The sequence below is a fragment of the Pelodiscus sinensis genome, chromosome 6, assembly GCF_052426305.1.
Source record: "Pelodiscus sinensis isolate ZL-2025 chromosome 6, ASM5242630v1, whole genome shotgun sequence".
NCBI lineage: Eukaryota > Metazoa > Chordata > Testudines > Trionychidae > Pelodiscus > Pelodiscus sinensis.
The window spans coordinates 81,705,568-81,725,211 of record NC_143057.1 but is presented as its reverse complement, the minus strand read 5'-3'; the positions used below and the strand labels follow the sequence as shown (position 1 = coordinate 81,725,211).

The 19,644-nt window shown below is 42.5% G+C and overlaps 1 protein-coding gene across 2 annotated transcripts in view; it reads left to right on the top strand.

Moving 5' to 3' along the window:
* CKMT2 (creatine kinase, mitochondrial 2) overlaps positions 1 to 19,644 on the top strand; it is a 46,389-nt gene that overhangs the window by 11,356 nt on the left and 15,389 nt on the right. For both annotated transcript variants that reach the window (XM_075932209.2, XM_075932210.2), the window contains 4 exons: positions 6,716 to 6,885; positions 9,920 to 10,118; positions 12,117 to 12,212; positions 13,667 to 13,888. In XM_075932209.2, the coding sequence (XP_075788324.1) occupies positions 6,734 to 6,885; positions 9,920 to 10,118; positions 12,117 to 12,212; positions 13,667 to 13,888 (669 nt within the window). In that variant the 5' untranslated portion in view covers positions 6,716 to 6,733. The remainder of the gene's footprint in view (positions 1 to 6,715; positions 6,886 to 9,919; positions 10,119 to 12,116; positions 12,213 to 13,666; positions 13,889 to 19,644) is intronic.

The window sequence follows — 19,644 nt, the reverse complement described above, 5'->3', positions numbered from 1 at the left end:
AGCTCACAATCTCTAAAATATAGAGAAAATTAGTGTGTTTGTGTGACATCTACACCAATGTTTTTTTAAAAAGTCTCTTCTGTTTATGGGGCAAAGCCTATGGGTATGTCTAGACTACATGGCTCTGTCGACGGAGCCATGTAGATTTGTTTTTTTGGCAAAGGAGGAAGCGTCCAGACTAGCACGCTGAGCGGACAAACAGCTGATCAGCTGTTTGTCGGCTCAGCGCGGCAGCCATGTAAATTTAAATGAAGCCGCGATCATTTAAATCGTGGCTTCATTTGCCTTTTCCTATCTGTCTAATCTACATGGCTCCATCGATGGAGCCATGTAGTCTAGACGCAGCCTATGATGTGTTTCACTGTCCTGAATAGGGGTGTTCAACTACTCAGAAGATCACCTGCTTTCACATCTGATAATGTTGTAAAATTAATGACAAGAAAAAGTGCATTGAAATAGGAGTTAAAGAGCTATCAAAAGTACAGTGCATGCTAGCTTGAGCTTTTTGAATATGGTTAGATATATTACAGAAGTGAATTACTTCAGACATATGACACAAACACACAATTCCTGTCTAGTGTCTAAGTATTCAATTGATTTTGTATGTGTAGCTTAGAATATAAGACCGACCATACTGTCATGAGTAGGGTTAATGGTGTAAAATACTAATTGGTAATAGGCACAGGTTAGAATCACATTCCAGAGGGTGTGTTGACTCTCTTCCAACAGATCATCTAGGTATCTGATAATTCTTTTCCTTAGTATAGTTTTCAATCAATAGTTTACACTCTGTCCTTTTAATTTCCATCTAACTAGCTTCCTTTTTTTTTTGGTATCATTCCCCTTCTTGATGTTAAATGTTACAGTGGTGAGCATCTTTGATATTTCCCACTCTTACACAAGGATTTTAAATGTAATTACATATGTCCACTGTTTCTATAGCTGAACCACTTAGTACACATTATGATTGGTTTGCAAACAAAACCGCAACATGTTAGCAATGCCATATTACTGTAAATAGTGACCTTCTTAATGTAGTCTTGATATTGTTGGTTGTGCACACTACTTCTCTGGAAAGGACTTCAAGGTGGAAAAACATGCCATCAAGCAATTGCTGCTGAAACAAAACATATGATTTCTGTGTCACATCCTATTAATATAAGGAATTAATGGAATGTGAAAACAGCTATCAGCATAGTGCATCCTTGCCAGCAGAAATCATGTGAGATAGCTCAATACGATGGCCTGTCTAACGTCATTATCATTACCTGGTACTGCTGGAATATTCTGTAGCCAGCATGGACAATATCCTGGTTATTCCTGAAGGACTGCAATTATTTTGTCATCTTCTGTTCTCTAAACATACAAGGCGTAGGTCAAAAGTCACTGATGTGGCATCCTGACAGGTCTCTTGTTCTAGCCAATTATGTTAACCATTCAGCTGCATGCTTGTCCCCTCTGTATATTGTACTAGCTCTGCACAAATAGCCAGTACAGCAGACTCCAAGAGAGCCCCCAAAGACCACAAAATCAGCTATGGATCGAAGGCCCTGGCCACACTTATTGTAAAAGAAGCACAGTACAGTAAAACTCCATTGGTCCAACATCCAATGCTCCAGCACTCCTGATGGTCCAACACCATCAGGAACCTGTGGTGCTCCGGGCAGCCGGACAATTGGAGCTGCTCTGTGCCTGGCTTCCCTGATTCAGCCGCTGCTGAAACTGACCAGCTGCTGATTCCAGGATAGTCTGGCATATCTGAAAATCCAGCACCCCCTGGGTCCTAAAGGTGCCGGATTATCTGAAGTTTACTGTAATAGCTTGTCCGGATCAGATGTCTACAGTCAGGCTAAGAATGTGTGCCCGTGACAATGGACTTGACTCAGTTAGTAGCATGGGATTCATCATTGACCCCTAGGTTGGGAAAGACTACTCCCTGAAGGTACATTTTTATACATAGATACAAACAAGTTACACATCACTCCTGACATATCGGCTTGCACCCTCTGACATTACTCAGATACCATCCATTACCCTTTATGTGCAGGTTTGATCACTGTCTATCATGCTGTCAGGTTAGACCCTGTCCTGAACCTGGGTAGGTATGTCCCTGTTTTCTGTGGGGAGAGCATGTTTCTCTAGGAGGTATTCTGGAATGTGCTTCCAGCCTGTGCCTAGTACCAATTAGTATTTTACACCATTAACCCTGGTCATGCCAGCTTCTGTGAGTAGGGCCTTCCTCTTTCTCACAGCTTAACTTTGCTTTATATTAGCAAAGTCTTGACCACTGTGGCTTAGGCCTTAGGCCTCCTAGCAACCCTGTAATACATGGGCTCATGTTTCAGGCCCTCATCTTACAACACAAGGAACATCAAACTTCCCTTGCTGAAATTTAAACCCATTGCTTCTTGTCCTACCCTCAGAGGCCAAGGAGAACAATTTTTCTTACTCTTCCTTGTAACACCCTTTTAGATACTTGAAAACTGCTATAATGTCCCTCTCAGTCTTCTCTTTTCTAAACTAAACAAGCACAATTCTTTCAGTCTTCATAGGTCATGTTCTCTAGATCTTTAATAATTTCTGTAGCTCTTCTGGACCTTCTCCAATTTTTCCACATCTTTCTTGAAATGTGGTGCTCAGAACTGGACACAATACAAGTTGAGGTCTAATCAGCACAGGGTAGAGCAGAAGAATGACTTCTTGTGTCTTGCTCACAACACTTCTGTTAATGCATCCCAGAATCATGTTTGCTTTTTTTGCTACAGTGTCACACTGTTGATTCATATTTAACTTGTCATCCACTATGACCCCTAACTTCCTTTCAGCAGTATTCCTTTCTAGACAGTCTCTTCCCATTCTGTATGTATGAAACTAATTGTTCCATCCTAAGTGGAGTACTTTGTATTTCTCCCTGTTAAACTTCATCCTGTTTACTTCAGAACATTTCTCCAGTTTGTCCAGATCATTTTGAATTATGACACTATCCTCCAAAGCACTTGCAATCCCTCCCAGGTTCGTATCATTTGCAAACTTAATAAGCGTACTCTTTATGCCAGTACAGGCAGTCCCCGGGTTACGTACAATATAGGGACTATAGGTTTGTTCTTAAGTTGAATTTGTATGTAAGTCGGAACTGGCTCCAGATTCAGCTGCTGCCACTGAAACTGACCAGGGGCTGACTACAGGAAGCCGGAGGCAGAGTTGCTCTGCCCCCAGCTTCCTGGAATCAGCCTGATCAGTTTCAACAGTTGCTGAATCTGGAGCCTGGGACAGAACAGCTGGGGCGCTGCCCGGTAGGTTCCCACAGGACCAACCTGGCAGCACCCCAGCTGCTCTACCCGAGGCGTCCCGCAACAAAAGCCTGGTCTGCTGGGGGGGGGGCACACTAGCTGCGCCCCTTCCTCCCCCCCCCCCAGCAGACCAGGGAGACCCGAGCAAAGCCGCACAGGTGAAGGGACCCTGCTGCCCGTGCGGCTTTGCTCCTGTCTCCCTGGGATGCTGGGGGGAGTCCCCCCCCCAGCACACCAGGGAGACCCGAGCAAAGCCGCACAGGCGGAGGAACCCTGCTGCCCGTGCGGCTTTGCTCCTGTCTCCCTGGGGTGCTGGGGGAAGTCCCCCCAGCAGACCAGGGAGACCCGAGCAAAGCCACACAGGCGGAGGGACCCTGTAAGTCAGATCCGCGTAAGTCGGGGACTGCCTGTATCTAAATCCTTGTTGAAGATATTGAACAGAATGGGTCCCAAAATAAGCCCCTGTGGAACCCCACTTGTTACGCCCTTCTTCATGACGGTGAGCCGTTAATAACTACTCTCTGATCAGTTCCTTATGACTGATCATGTCAAAATGATGCTCTTTAAATGTCATCTCTTAACCAGTACTTTGTTTTGAGGCAATTTTTCACCATTGAGCAATGAACAAAATATTGAATATTTTTTCAGCCAGTATATCATATGCGTTCTTAGAAAGCAGAGAAGACAGAAAAGACTTTTATTAGAAATAAAAGGCCTTTGGTTCTACTAAGTGTGCAATTACTAAGAAGTTGGTATCAAACTATTAGAACTAGACACAGGATATAAGAAAAAATCTGCCTTCAAAACTGTAAAGAAGTATGCAAGAATCATGCAAAGTCAAAAACTAAACAGAAAGATAGTGAAATCTACTGGAAAGTTTCAAGCACAGTGAAATGACAAGCATTCAAGGTCACAATGTTCATTAGACATGAATGGAAAGGGAAGCGAGGTTCTTGACCATGATCTGATTAACTCTAGGACTTCAGAGTGGTGTTCAGAAATTAAAGCATTGTTTTTACAGAAAAGATGTTCGGAGGTGTTTTGAGAACCTCTTTACCTCCCCGAAATAAAAAAGCATTAAAAATTATTAAACCCAATAAATACATCCTTGAGAATACTGAAAGGGCAATGGAAGGATTGCACATAAGGAAGATTTGTGAAAGATTGTTGTCCTTCCAACCTGCTTCATAGAGACATAGCACCCTCCAAGCCAGATTTGTCAGACTCTCACCCATCCAAACTCTTGGAATGAAATCCTGTCCTGAAGTTGGTGGGAGCTTTGCCAGGCCTGGATTTCACCCTGCAACCTTCTCTGAGTCCCACAATTACAAATAAATCCACTGCAAATATTATTCATGTTATTTCCCTCTTATGAGTAGCATAGCACATGTCATGTTCATAGTCTGCCTTATAGATTGCCAGCCCTCTGGTGCCACCATTGTATCTTGTGCAACTCTCAGCTTTTTGATGAGACACAATTAATAATAGACCTCTGGGTGAGCTTCTAAAAAGTATACTGAGGTGCTGCCTTTTGGACCTGATTCTCATTCACACTTAGGCTGTGCTATACCACTCCCTCTGTGCAAAGGGACCTTGAAGTGGGACCAAATTAGACTTGCACTCACTTTTAGCAGTGGTGCTGGAACATTTTTAATAGAGAAGATACTGATAGTCAGCCCACTTATCCCTGTCCAACCCACCCCCAGAGCTGAGGCCAAAAGCAGGACTGTGTCTCTGGGAGGAGGGGATCCAGACTTCTTTGAACTGTCAGATCAGTGAAAATGCAAATGAGATTCAGGCGGGTTCCTTTCTTGATGACGTAAAAGACTTCATTGCTCGAGAGGCAGCAGACTCTGGAGGAATTAGACCAAGTATGACTCAGGAATTCATCCTGGGTTCTAATGTGGGTTTTGCTGTGGATTTATCGTGTGGCTTGAGCAAGTCACTCTACCTTCTGAGGTATCTAAGGAGGTTGGTATGAAGGATGTGAGCCAGCTAAGTAATTGAGATTCATTTTATCCTAGTTTAGCCACAGGGCTGTTTTTACAAAACTTAAGACAACTCACAAAATCTCAGGATGAGAGAAAGTTAAGCATCACTTACAAGTCTACTTTATTTCTTACAGTTCCTTTTGTAATCCAGGAATAAATAACCTCTGTAAATAGCCTTGTTTGGAGATCAAATGAGAGGAAAAAGTAAGGGTGAGGAAAAAAAATTCTCAATTGTTTCTTTCATAGGATAAAAGACTTCTCAGATCTCAGCTCACTGGTTACTACCAATTTATATGTTAACTATTTATACAGTGCACCTAGGCACTTCCTTGGATCTGACCCAGCTGTGGTTGGCTTAACACATATGGGGATAAGGAGATTTAGACCATCTATGATTTCCTTTGATCCTGTTTCAGTAGAACAGCTCAAGGCACTTACCAGATAAGACAGGTTTAAGGTTGCTGTATGCCATGAGTGAAGTGCAAAGCAGCCCTACTGGGATCCAGGATCCAGCTGTGGGATTTATTTGGCAGTTCTTAAGTAAAACTATGAAGGATGTTTGTGGATTTTGTCAGATGAACATCTGTCCTTGTAAAGAAATACTTCTAACAAGTTGTAAATAATTTTGGGAGAACTGATTTTAATTCAGCTGTTTCTGGTTACATGGGTGTGTCAGCATTACAGACCCAGTGTGTATGTCCTTATGGTAGTTATTTGGGTAATTCTAATTTCCCTGGTCATCAGATCGATTTCTGTGGGAATATTTACCTGAGTAAGAAATTGCAGGGTCAGGCTTTAGCATTTTTTGCTGAAAACAGGCACCTATGTCGTAGTGCCTGGTTTATATTGTGTATCAAAGTCTTCTGTCACAAGACATTTTAAAGCTCTGTTTATACAGTGTAACAAATGATGATAATATTTAATAAAATTTCAAACAGAAGCTAAACCTCATTGATATTTCAAACTCAGTTTTGGTTACATATTATTTGCAATGTTTTGTCTGCTATGTCTAACTTGGACATTATAATCTTCCCATGTGTCAATAAAGATATTGCTATGTAACTTTATTACTGCTACAAAGCAAACTATTCAACTACAGAATTGAATTATGACCCTAAAAGCCTCAAAACAGTTAATACGCACGAGAAAGTGTTGGGTTTAGAATGTTGTGTTCAATACTGCCCTTAAAAGATTCAATGGTTTTTCAAGTCAAACTCAAAGGTTTATAAACAGAAATAAAGTAAATGCTGCCAGTCCTGCCTTTAGGCACTACTGCAATACACATAAAGAATAATTTTAAAAATGCCTTTTTATCGAATTACTATATGTTCCTGTTGTGAAAGTGAGGATTTATTTGCTGCATTCAGTATATAGAGTTTTAAGTTAAAAGACCCATCAAATATGGTTTCTCATATAGAGTGTTTTACCTTCTAGAAGTCTTAACGCAGAAGAATGACTAGTGCATTTTCTCGTCTCCTGGCCGGCCGGAGAACTGCTGTGCTCTTTGCAACAGTTAGCACAGGGGCCTTAACCACTGGATACCTATTGAATCATCAGAATGTAAGAGCAGAATCTCATGAAAGACGAAAACTCTTTCCTCCAAGGTAAGGTTTCTGGGTCATACCTTAAGCTGAGCAGCACCCACTCCATGTAGCTGCTGAAGTCACCATGGTCCAAATATGACACTTATGCATGTAGATAAGGAGGAGCTCAGGATGGGAGGATCCTAATAAGCTGAAAATCTGATAACAGGATCTCTCTCTAGTAACCCTGGTTTTAAAGAAATTCAAAATGGCATGAACAAAACCAAGAAGTGTGGCTGGGTGAAAATGTAAAACAAAATAAAAACCACCAGCCACATACATGATTGTCAAGCCCCAAATAAAGTTCAGTTTTGATTCAAATTTCAGGCAAGGGTTTGGGTTGGTTCTCATAAACTTATCAGTCATCTAATTCCTAGGATTAACTGTTGGCTCAGGCAGCTATCATTGTAAACTCTACCAAAGGGAAGGTGTGTGGTTTTTTGTTTTTGTTTTTGGTTTTTTTTAAATGTACAAATGATGTGGTGCTGACATAGTGGTTCAGTAGTAGGGTTCTTCCCACTCTGGGTCTTTGGGAGGCCAGACCACCTCGCTACATTTTGGGGCGGTGCATGTTGTGGGGAATTAGCAGCATGGCAGGAGTCTACAACTCAGGCTGGTAGTCAGGGACTGAGCAACAAACACAGTTCAGTAGGCTTGACCTTTAGTATGGGTGGGGCAATCAGTGTACAGTGGGCCCTGAGTTCTGGGCCAAGCAGCAAATGTAGTTAAGTAGCCCGGACCCTCAGGCAGGACATGGCAATGAATCTATAGCTTGGGCCTGTTTTCAGGATCAAACATCAAGAGGCAGTGGGTTAGCCCAGGCCCTCAGCAGAGTCTATTATTTGGGCCTTTTTTCAGGGCCAAACAACAAAGGATTCAGGTGTCCTGCCTCCAGCAGATGGCCAATAAGCACTGGATCCTTGGCCTCAAGAGGGGGAGACTGCCACCCAGGGTTGGAGTGGCAAGGAGGCATAGGCCCACCCACTAGCACCCCAACCCAGGGCTTTAACAATGGCAGTGGGATTTGCCACTGGGTAAGCAGGGATCCTGACCGCAACACACTGACCTGTGCTGCAGGCAAACTGTTGTCTGCCCATGGGCCACTTCGTACTTCCCTCTTGGGTTCTACCTCGTCCTGTAGCGGGTTGTCAAGATCATCCAGGTAGAAGGTCCAAGATAGTTCCGGCAACTCCTCCACCGTCAGGTTGGTGTAAGTCTCCAGCAACTTTGGCCAGTCCATAGCTCCCCTGGGCCCAGCAGCAGTCTCCCAACTCAGGAGCAAGCAGGAAGCATCTGCCTGCTCCAGCCACTGCCACCCACCTTTCATACTTCCTGTCCCTCTCACTGAGTCAGTGGGATCTCTCTCTGCCTTACTACTGTTGGATATAATAAACACATGGAAGAGACACAACTGCTCTGCCTGAAATGTTGCAGATGATACTAAACTGCTCTAGATAGTTAAGTCCAAAGCAGACTGTGAAGAGCTTCAAAAGGATCTCACAAAACTAGGTGCCTGGGCAACAAAATGACACATGAATTTCAATGTTGATAAATGCAAAGTAATGTATATTTGAAAACATAATCCCAACTATACATACAATATGATGGGAACTAAATTAGTTGTTACCACTCGAGAGAGATCTTGAAGTCATTGTAGACAGTTCTCTGAAAACATCCACTTAATGTGCAGCAGCAGTCAAAAAAGCAAACAGAATGTTAGGAATCATTAAAAGGGGACAGAGAATAAGACGACAAATATTTTATTGCCTCTATAAATCCATGGTATGTCCACATTTTGAAAACTGCATACAGATGTGATCACCTTAGCAGCTCAAGAAAGATATCTTGGCACTGGAAAAAGTTCAAGAAAGGGCAACATACATGATTAGAGGGGTTTGGAATGACTGCCATATGAGGAGATATTAATAAAACTGGGACTTTTCAGCTTAGAAAAGAGGAGTCTAAGGGGGAATATGATAGAGGTCTATAAAATCATGACTGGTGTGGAGAAAATAAATAGGAACAAGTAAATAACTTTTCCTTATAACACAAGGACTAGGGATCACAAAATGAAATTAATAGGTAGCAGATTTCAAACAAGCCAAAGGAATTATTTTTTCACACAATGCACAGTCAACCTGTGGAATTCCTTGCCAGAGGATGTTGTGAAGACCAGGACTTCAACAGGCTTCAAAAAAGAACTAGATAAATTCATGAAGGTTAGATCTATCAATACTTATTAGCCATAGTGCATAGGAATGGGTGTGCCTAGCTTCTGTTTGTCAGAAGCTGGGAATGGGTGACAGGGAGGGATCGCTTGATGAGTACCTGTTCTGTTCATTTCCTGTGGGGCACCTGGCATTGGCCACTGTTGGAAGACCGGATATTGGGCTAGAGATGGACTCTTGGTCTGACCCAGTGTGGCTGTTCTTATGTTCTTACTCCTTTGCCTATACTTACCTATAGATTATAATTACCTAAAGCTTATAATGCCATGTGACTTTTTTTAATAAGATGATTTAAAAAACTCATAATTATCATACAAGTGCTAGATTTTCTGCTTGTATAAATCAGAGTAGCCTCACAGACGTCCACAGAGTTACACTAACTTATACTAGCTGGGGATCTGGCCCAATAGCTTTACTTGTACCTCAAGTTTTATCAAAACCACAATCAAATTAAATCAGAACATTGTTCATGTCCTTCCCAACTGTACATGTTTTCATCGCAAATATCGTTATGAACTGCTAACATAACTGGCAGCCAGTGCAGACTGGTGAGAGAGGGATGTAGATAAGCGTATGCATGCCTTTGTTTCCTTTCTAAATTTTAATGTCATACTTGAGCCAAGAACCAAGTGTGCTTTTAAACTCTGTTGTTTACTTCAAGCCTCCTTATGCAGTATAATTCTGGTTTACAATAGGGAAACAAGTTGACCAAATAACCACTCTTTCTGTCCTTGCTCCCTCTGATATGTTCATAACCTGGCAAAAAGAACCAAGATTTACAGATTAAGATACCTTGTTAAATGCATTTGTCTTTTTTCACTCCTCAGCGCAGACTATCCTGACCTCCGCAAACATAACAACTGCATGGCTGACTGTCTCACTCCAGCAATATATGCTAAACTAAGGGACAAGATGACTCCAAATGGTTACACGTTGGACCAGTGTATCCAAACTGGTGTTGACAATCCTGGCCATCCTTTCATTAAAACTGTGGGCATGGTTGCTGGTGATGAAGAGTCTTATGAGGTGAAGCATTTTTATTATTATATAATGTTTAGCTTGTACATTATACTTCAGGAGAGCTTGTTAGGATAGCACAGATCTTTCATGAGAAGTGCACATTTAAGGTAAATAGCACACCAGAGTGTGTATAACCACAAACCATATGGGTAACACTGGTATTTTCTCAGCAGGAGGTATAATAAACAGGAAACATCATTAAAACAGCCATCTATGATGTTATCAAGGGTAATGGAGTGTGGGCTCACAGGAATAATGTTTTATTTGCTTGCAATAGCTGCACTCACTCCTGCTGTTAAATTCAGTTTGTGGCAGGACTGTGGAGACATGTCACCAAACTGAAATGATGTGGAAATTATATTGTTAAAAATAAACATGGTAGAAGCAAGCAGAAATTTTCTTCTGAAACATGTGGGATGCTTGACAGCTAGTCATAGAGCTTTAGGAGCATGACAAATACCAAAAATAGCAGCATAAGATTAGGTTAGATAAAGACGGTTTTTAAATTTCCAAAATAAGAATTGGAAAGAACTGGCTTATAGTTCTGATACCTTTCCAGAATATTTGACCCCTTCCTATATTTCACTAACTTTTTTTTTAATTTGTTCTCTATATAGCAACAGCCAGCACCCCATATGCTGTGCTGCTAAAGGTGGGGTTATGATACAGGTGATTCTGTTTCACTGAGCTTGGAGCTGTGACTGACCCTCCTCTGCAGAGAGTGTACATTTAGTCTCCATCACCAATATGCACACATGCCATATCAAAACTATACAAAAATCATTTCTTTGCATCCAGACAAACCAAAAAAACCCAAAAGAGCTCCAATTCTCTACTCAAAGGAGGAGGGAGAAAACATATTGCAGCTAAAGTTAACCATCCCATCAGAGAAAGGATGAGAGCCAAGTCTATTCACCCTTATTTCACTCCTAATTTCCCAGCATTCCTGCACTAGCCCCTGGTTCCATCTCCTCGTTAAGTCCTCCTCTGTCCGTCCTGCTGATCTCACTCTTGATATATGGTGAATGTGTTATCAAAGCCCTACAAGTCACAGAGGCAATGAAAGTTCATGGATAGAACCCTTGATTGGATTGGGACTCAGAACATGTGGGTTCCATTACTAGCTCTGCCATTGACCTACTGTGCAAATCACTTTGTGCCTCAGTTTTACCACACGTCCTTTATCTGACTTTAATAAAGTGGGATCTCTTTGAAGCAGGGATTCTGTCTTTGTATGTTTGTGTATGTTGCCTAAGACTTCAGTCTTCACTGGAACTACTAGGTGCTACTATAATGCAAACAAGTGAGAGCTTGATTTTGACTACAAGGCGTCACCGCTATAAGTCTCTCCGGTACACATTCATTCTACGCTAAAGTCATTGACGCTTGTAGGAATAGATGCATTTTAAGTCCTCTCATTCTCCGCTTTTAAGCTGCACAAAAACACACACACCCAATTTGTGCAAATGGAAGTCCGCTGCGGGAAAAAAAATTCCCTTCTTTAAGCTGTTTGACTATAAATCCAAGTTTTTTGGAACATATCTTGGACTTTAAGTGAGGACGGACGATAATGGAATTTTGCTGACTTCAGGAGAGTTCTGATTTATTTCAGTTTAAGTGTAAGGAGAATCAGGCCCTGTGTATCTTCTGATAATCTTTGAGAGCTTTTTGGCTTCAAAATCTCAATCTGGCTATCAAAGCCGTAAAATTCATGAAGAAATACGAGTGTACAATTATGAGATGTTATCTGAGAGTGTGACACACACCCTTAAAAAGCTTTTCATCACTGGGAACTGAACCCAGGACTCCTGGACCACAAAGCATGAACATTCCTGACTGAGCTAAAAGGCCACCTCCTCTCAGTATACCAGCCTCATCAGCCTTTCTGTTGTCCAGTTACTGCAGTGTGACAGAAATCCATGCTAAGTAACCATGGATGATAATGGATAAGGTAAATGGTGTTAAAAATAGGAATGCTTGATTAATATACTTTTAATTCTACAGGTATTTGCTGAGATTTTTGATCCAGTTATTAAAGTGAGACATAATGGCTATGACCCATATGTAATGAAGCATCACACGGACCTGGATGCATCCAAGGTAGGACCAAATTTGGAATCCTTAATCCTTTAGATTCCTATCATTAAACTTTATTGTATTTCGTCATTCAAAAATGTTCTCATCTCCAAAGAAAATAACATTAAAGTTAACACAACTGTAATGTCCCAATGGCAGAATTTATCAACACTTTCTTCCACCTGCCCAAGTAAATTTTAGATATAATTTGGCACGATCAGAAAAGGACAATATTAGATTAAATGATGTCTGATTCTGTCCAATTTGTCTTCTGCAAGGCCCTATGTGACATTTTAGATTTATATTATGAGACACTTCCCTTCTTCGATGTTCAGGCAGAACAGTATTCCTTGGGGGTTTTTTAACCTTAAATTCCATTTATTTTTATGCTGATCCCAAATTTTAAAATGTCAATGTGCTAAAGATTTTAGTACTGACCAGAGTAAATGAATTTTAGAAGTGGAGTTATGGGGGGGCTGGGTGGAGAACAATTGTAGCTTATTGGCCCTCAACCAGTCAAGAGAAGTGATTTTAAATGCTTTGGTAGCTAGGCATCCATTTTGAGGAGTTTGGTCAGGAGCTGGTATGTATTCCACTTCCCCTCCCTCTATGTGGACGTGGACAGAGATGACTTTAAATGCCTTTCTGGAAGCACTGCTACTGCTGGGCTGTAGCCTGGGCTTGCTACTGTTTATTATTGTTCCTTCATAAATTGCGGAAAGACCCCATTGAACTGACCTCTGCTGTTTTTTCTGCTGTTCCGTTGGTTGGTTTAGGATGTCTTCAATTTTTCTGCATCTTTGCACACAGTGTTCAATCCCACCCTGACCACACATTTAAGCAGGTAACATTTCAGCCCTGTTCCTAACCGAAGGCTACATAGTGCTGAGCACTTTTTCCCTTTGGTTCAGTGTAGGTATTTATACTGGGCTTACCACTGTAGTGTCTGACTGCTACTTTGACCCCAATCTAGCAATGTGTTATGGGGCTATTCAAGTTACGCTGGCACTTAAGTGTTTTGCTGCATCAGAGTATTGCAGGACAGAGCCTAGAACAAGCACACACACTAAACAGGATCTAAATTTACCCCTTCCCTGGGGTTTCCTTTATTGTTATCTTAGTTAACAACAAATATAAGCATCAGCTTAGGCTTGGCTGTTTCTAAGCAACTTCTGCCTATGTTCCTAGTTCTTTGTCTTTCGGGGAGCTACTGAAACAATGTGATCTACCTGGGATAGAGTTAAAGAGGACCCACCTGGTCTATCTGCTACCAAGGGTCAGCAAATGCACTGTGGTTCTCCATGCAAAGTGCTAGAACCTGACATGCTGATGCACCTGTTTGTTGCATTTCTCAGTGCCCATTAGTTGTGATTATTTGCCTGAAGAGAGCATACGAAGGGGCATCCCTTATGTATAAAAGCAAATTTTAAAATTAATGTAAAATAGGGCTCTGTGTTGGTTTTTGTTTTTTTGGTTAGATTACCCAAGGTCAGTTTGATGAACACTATGTCCTATCCTCACGTGTACGTACTGGTCGTAGTATCCGGGGTCTCAGCCTCCCCCCAGCCTGCTCCAGGGCAGAGAGAAGAGAAGTAGAAAATGTTGTGGTCACTGCTTTGGCTGGGCTGAAAGGAGACCTTGCTGGGAAATATTATAGCCTGACCAACATGTCTGAGAAGGATCAACAGCAGCTTATTGATGTAAGTACAGACTGTAGTCTAAAGACTTAAACTATTTTCATTAATGTATATAATTTAAACACATTTATTTTTATTCCTGTCTTTCTCTCTAATGCAGTGTTTCCCAATTGGTGCTCTGGGGAACCCTGGGGTTCTGTGAAGCAAAACTAGGGGTTCCGTGAGGAGCCGGCACTCCCCCGCCCCCTCTGAAAGAGAGAGAGAGCTGGCTAGCCAGGAGAGGCATGGGCAGCGAGTTGTATGGGCTCGTGGTGCCCATGCTACGCCAATATTTGGAGCTGGAGCAGGCCCCGGCCTCCCCCACACATCCTCCCACCCTGGCCCCAGAGCGTCTCTCCCTCGACCCCATCCCTGTCTCATCCCTGCCGTGCGCAACCTTCACTGAGCTCCCCCTTGCTGGCTGCTGCTGCCCTGTGGGCGTGCTCAAACCGGTAGGCAGAGAGACGCCCAGGCGTGACGTAATGTCACGACCCGGGATTTGAAAACTGCTGGGTGCTGCATTGCTCCATGTGGCTGAGTTGCGGGTTCAGAGTCCGGGGACGGAGCGCAGACTCCAGCCCCGCAAAGTGGAAGGTAGAGGAAGGGGAAGGACTGGGAGAGGAAGGGGCTTGTACAGAGGGGGAGGAGAGGGGAAGGCACCAAAAGGACAGGGTAGAGGAGACACAAATGTCAGGGGGGCAAGTACAGACAATGAGGAAAAAGGCAGGAGGGGGGACAGAGTGATGCTGGGAGAGGAGAGAGTAAGGACATTGGGGGCTAGAGGGGAGAGGGGGAGGTGCTGGGAGAAGGCTTGAAAGAAGGGGTGGGCATGAGGAAGGTGGGGATGGAGCAAGTCATGTATGAGGGGAACGGGGGCAGAGGGTAGTGAGAGGGTGGGCATCAGGGAAAAAGAGGACATAGGAGGTAGGGGCAGAGAGGGAAGGGGGAGGTACCAGGAGGGTGCAGGAGTAAGAGAAGGTGCAGGTGCCAGGGAATTCTGGGGGTGAAGCAGAAGGGCAGGCATCTGCAGGGGAGAGACCAGCCTCAGAGGAGAGAGGCAGGGCAGGTGTGTAGAGGGAGGTGTTAGGAGAGGGGATGAGGAGGGGTAGCTCACATGAGCAGAGTGGGGCTACTGGAGGAGTGGGCACAGGGAGGAGAGAAGGGCTGGTGGAGGGGGGCAGGTCTCAGGAAGACTGAGGGCAGTGAGAAGGGCAGGAATCAGTACAGCAGAGGAGAGTGAGGAGTTGGGAGGAAGCAGGCACCAGGGGAGGAGACATGTCAGCAGAGAGAAAAGGTAAAGGTTTATAAGATATTTATTAATAACTTGGGTGCCACAGTGGCACATCCAATATTAGTCCATAACAACAACAGCCAAAAATTACGTTAAAGTAACGTAACTACTATTAATGCTCCTACTTAGTATCGCGTTCAGATTCAAACCAAAGAACTGTTAAATCAGCATGAAACTGAAAGAATGAATTAAGAATTTATTTCCTCAAACTATAGAAATGCGGGTCTTGAAGGGACTTCAAGTGGTTGTCTAATCTATCCCTCTGTGCTGAGGCAGAGTTAAGTATGCATAGCTTATCCCTGAAAGGGTTTCTTCTAACCATTTTAGAAAATCTCCAATAACAGTGATTCAACATCCCTAAAAAAAAACAACAAATGGCCTGGTAGCACTTTATAGACTAACAAAACATGTAGATGGTATCATGAGTTTTCGAGGGCACAGCCCACTTCTTCAGATGACCGGAGTTATGACTTGGGGATATGAAAACTTGAAATAAATAGGAGAGGGGAAGGGGAGGAGGAGAGAAAGAAAAAGGAAGGGAAGAAGGTGGGAGACAGAGTATCATTAAGTATCTGGAGAATGGGTACTTAAACCTAAGCAGATAAAAATCAAAGTCAATAGATAGATTCCTAAAACAGGAAGGATATCACTGGGGGGGGGGGGGGGCTGTTAGCACCTTCAGTGGTTAAGTACCCATTCTCCAAATAGTGACTGATATTAAAAAAAATTCGCCTTTACAATGACAGTTACTTGGCCATGGGTTTTACCTAGACTGGAGACTAAATTTGCCCCGTTCCATTGTGCATTGTTTGCGGGGGGAGGGGAGGAACTAACTAACATAGCTATGGCCCCAGTCAAGTTAAATTGACACTTCACTGCTAATCACGGCCACTTGTCAAATAAAACAGTTGATGACTTCAACAACTTTTGGATTCACAAGGAAAACAATGTAAAGTTTTTGAGAAGAAGGTAACGATCAGTGAAAAGGCTCAAGAAGCAAGCTATTTAATAGCTGAGTTAGTTGCACAAAAAATAAAGTCACACTTGCTGAAAGCCTAATAATGCCTGCTTGTAAAATAATAGTGAGTACAATGATAGGCAAAGAAGTTGAAAGTAAAATTGACAAAGTTTCTGTTTCTAATAATACTATTATTATTATTAGACATGTCACACAACATTGAAGATGTCTTGTCTGAAATACTAAAAAATGCTAACTTTGTTCTCAAGTCGACGAGTCAACAGACATAACGGCTACGTCTACACTGGCCCCTTTTCCGGAAGGGGCATGTTAATTTCAACTATCGTAGTAGGGAAATCCGCGGGGGATTTAAATATCCCCCGCGGCATTTAAATAAAAATGTCCGCCGCTTTTTTCCGGCTTTTAGAAAAGCCGGAAAAGAGCGTCTACACTGGCCCCGATCCTCCGGAAAAAGCGCCCTTTTCCGGAGGCTCTTATTCCTACTTTGAAGTAGGAATAAGAGCCTCCGGAAAAGGGCGCTTTTTCCGGAGGATCGGGGCCAGTGTAGACGCTCTTTTCCGGCTTTTCTAAAAGCCGGAAAAAAGCGGCGGACATTTTTATTTAAATGCCGCGGGGGATATTTAAATCCCCCGCGGATTTCCCTACTACGATAGTTGAAATTAACATGCCCCTTCCGGAAAAGGGGCCAGTGTAGACGAGCCCAACAAGTAAAGCTCAGCTGTTGGCATTCGTATGATTTGAAAATGAAGGTGAAATAATGGAAAAATTTTGTTGTTGTAAAGAGCTGCCAGAAACGACCAAAGGTCAAGACATTTTCAACATCTTGTCGTCTTATCTGGAATCATGTGATTTGTCATGGAGCCAGTATATTGGAATTTGCACTGCTGATGTTCCCTCAATGGTTGGCTCAATAAAAGGCTTTGTTACACTCATCAAAGAAAAAAAACCCTGATGTCATAATGACCCACTGCTTCCTCCACCAGGAAGTTCTTATTTCAAAAACTATTGGGGAAGATTTAAAACAAGTCCTTGATGTAGCTGTGAACATGGTCAATTTTATAAAGCAGCGCCCTCTTAAGTCACGCATGTTTGCAAAGCTGTGTGAAAATATGCAAAAAGACCATATGACTCTCCTTCTACACACCGATGTTAGATGGCTTTCAAGAAGGAAAGTTTTAACAAGGATATTTGAGCTGTGAGAGGAACTACTGCTTTTCTTCAAAGATAATAAAGCCAGTTTTTCTGACTTTCTTGAAGATACAAAATGGCTGCTGAAACTAGCCTACTTAGCAGATATTTATCAGCACTTAAACACTTTGAACACCACCATGCAGGGCCCAAAAGAAAACATTCTAACTTCCACAAACGAACTTCTTGCATTCAAGAATAAACTCAAGGTTTAGAAAAGACACCTTTCAAGTGGAAATATTGAAATGTTTCCACTCCTACTTCAGTTTCAGAGTCAGACAGATTATAAAGAAGCCATCCCATTAATTACCAGTCATTTAGAATCACTGACAGAAAAGCTTGACCAATACTTTCCTTCTTTGTCATCAGAAATTTATGACTATGTTAGGAACCCTTTTGTTGAGTTCTCACAACATTTACTCAGTCTGCAAGAACAACAATTGACTGAACTACAGTGCGATCGAACTTTGAAGATAAAATGCAGTGAAATGCCACTTGATGTGTTTTGGATTTCAATAAGAAGGGAGTATCCTGTGATATCAGCAAAAGCAGTGAACATCTTACTCCAGTTTTCAACTTCTTACCTCTGTGAACAAGCTTTCTCATGTCTTACAAACATTAAAAGCAAAGAAAGTAATCATCTGCTGTCTGAAGAAGGACTGCTAGTGTGTTTGTCAAAAATTCAGCCAAGAATTCAACATTTGTGCAAAAAGAAACAAGCTCAAGTGTCAAGTGAATTTCTTGCACAAGAAAGCCCGATGGCTAAAATGGCCATTGGAGCTTTTTTGCGCAAGAGAGTGTCTACACAGCTGCTCTTGCGCAAAAGCACATCTCTTGCGTAAAGGCACATGCCAGTGAAGACGATCTCTTATGCAAATACTTTAACGCAAGACCTCTTGCGTTAAAGAGTATTTGCGCAAGATCATGCTAATGTAGATGTAGCCTAATTGAATTGCGTTCCCTGCTGTCAACTTTTTCTGGCCAAGCAAACATTTTCATAGGTAGGGGTTCATCAGGATATGAAAAATTATTTTAGGGGTTCCACCATGGGGAAAAGGTTGGGAGTCACTGATCTATAAAGTGCTACCAGACCATTTGTTGTTTTTTTTCTGTAACGGATTAACTCGGTGTCAGCCAACAGTCAGGGCTCCCTATATCTGTCCCTTTCTGACCGGCTGAAGTTCTTTTAAATTGTACTTGGTTCTATTACAGCAACTGAAGGAGTCAGGTTAAAACTTAAACAGTTACAGGTTTATTTGAGGAAGCTTATAAATCATATGGTTGCAATGGCTATTGTTCTATTTCTTAACTGCTAGCAAAATATAGATCTTAAAAATGGTTACAAAGAAGATAAAGATAGGAAAATAGAAATAATGGTACCAAGTAACAGCTTACTCTTTCTATGTGTACACTTAAGACAGAGGACCACATCCAGGTACAATTTTTACCCCCTTCTGTGCCTCTCGACTCCAGCATGTCAGGCCAGGGCCGGTCCCTCAATTCCTAGGAAAGACGAAAATACGAGGTGGGCGTCCCCATAGAACCTCGGGAGGTCAAACACCTAACCCGACCAGCAGGTAGAGGGTAGAATGACACTCAAAGTGAGTGTGTGCTGGGCCCATCTTATATACCCATGGGGTCACGTATTTCTCTTTCTTATCTGTAATGCCAATTGATGCTGGTCTGTCTGCTGTGAGACCAGTTCTTACAAGGGAGTTGTGAACTTAATTTACACTTGTAAGAGAGAATTGAGATGATTAAATTGGAAGTACGGGACATTGTTTTCTCAGTGGGAAATTCCTCTCCCAGGGACTGTGTGTGTTCGAATCATCATAGGTGCCAGCCTGACACTTCTTGCAGCCTCGAGCTTAGCTTATTTCCTTAATCGTTACTCAGAGTCAGAAACTTGCATATCCTGGTCAAAGCAGATCAAAGCTTAATGGCTATGCTGATCTTCTTATTGTTCCTTCTCTGCTCTGTATACAGACATCTCAGAGGGCAAGCAAGATTGTTTGAGATGGGGGGGCTGCCTGGCTACACTCGGCTACCCCTGAAGCTCCTCAACCTCCCTAAGTAACCTGTTCCAGTGCTCAAACATAGATTTGGGACGTTTTTGCTAATATCCACTCAGTTCTCCCTAGCTGCAAGCTAAAACTGATTTCTTCTGTTCAGTAGCTCCCTGGGGAAGGATCAGTTGTTCTGCTAACTTAAGCATAGAAGGGAATGAGACAGTAGAGAAAAGCATTTCATCCATAACGGATTCAAGCTAGTTCCATCTGTCTGCTGGTACCTACAAGAGAAACTGGAACTGGATATGGGTCA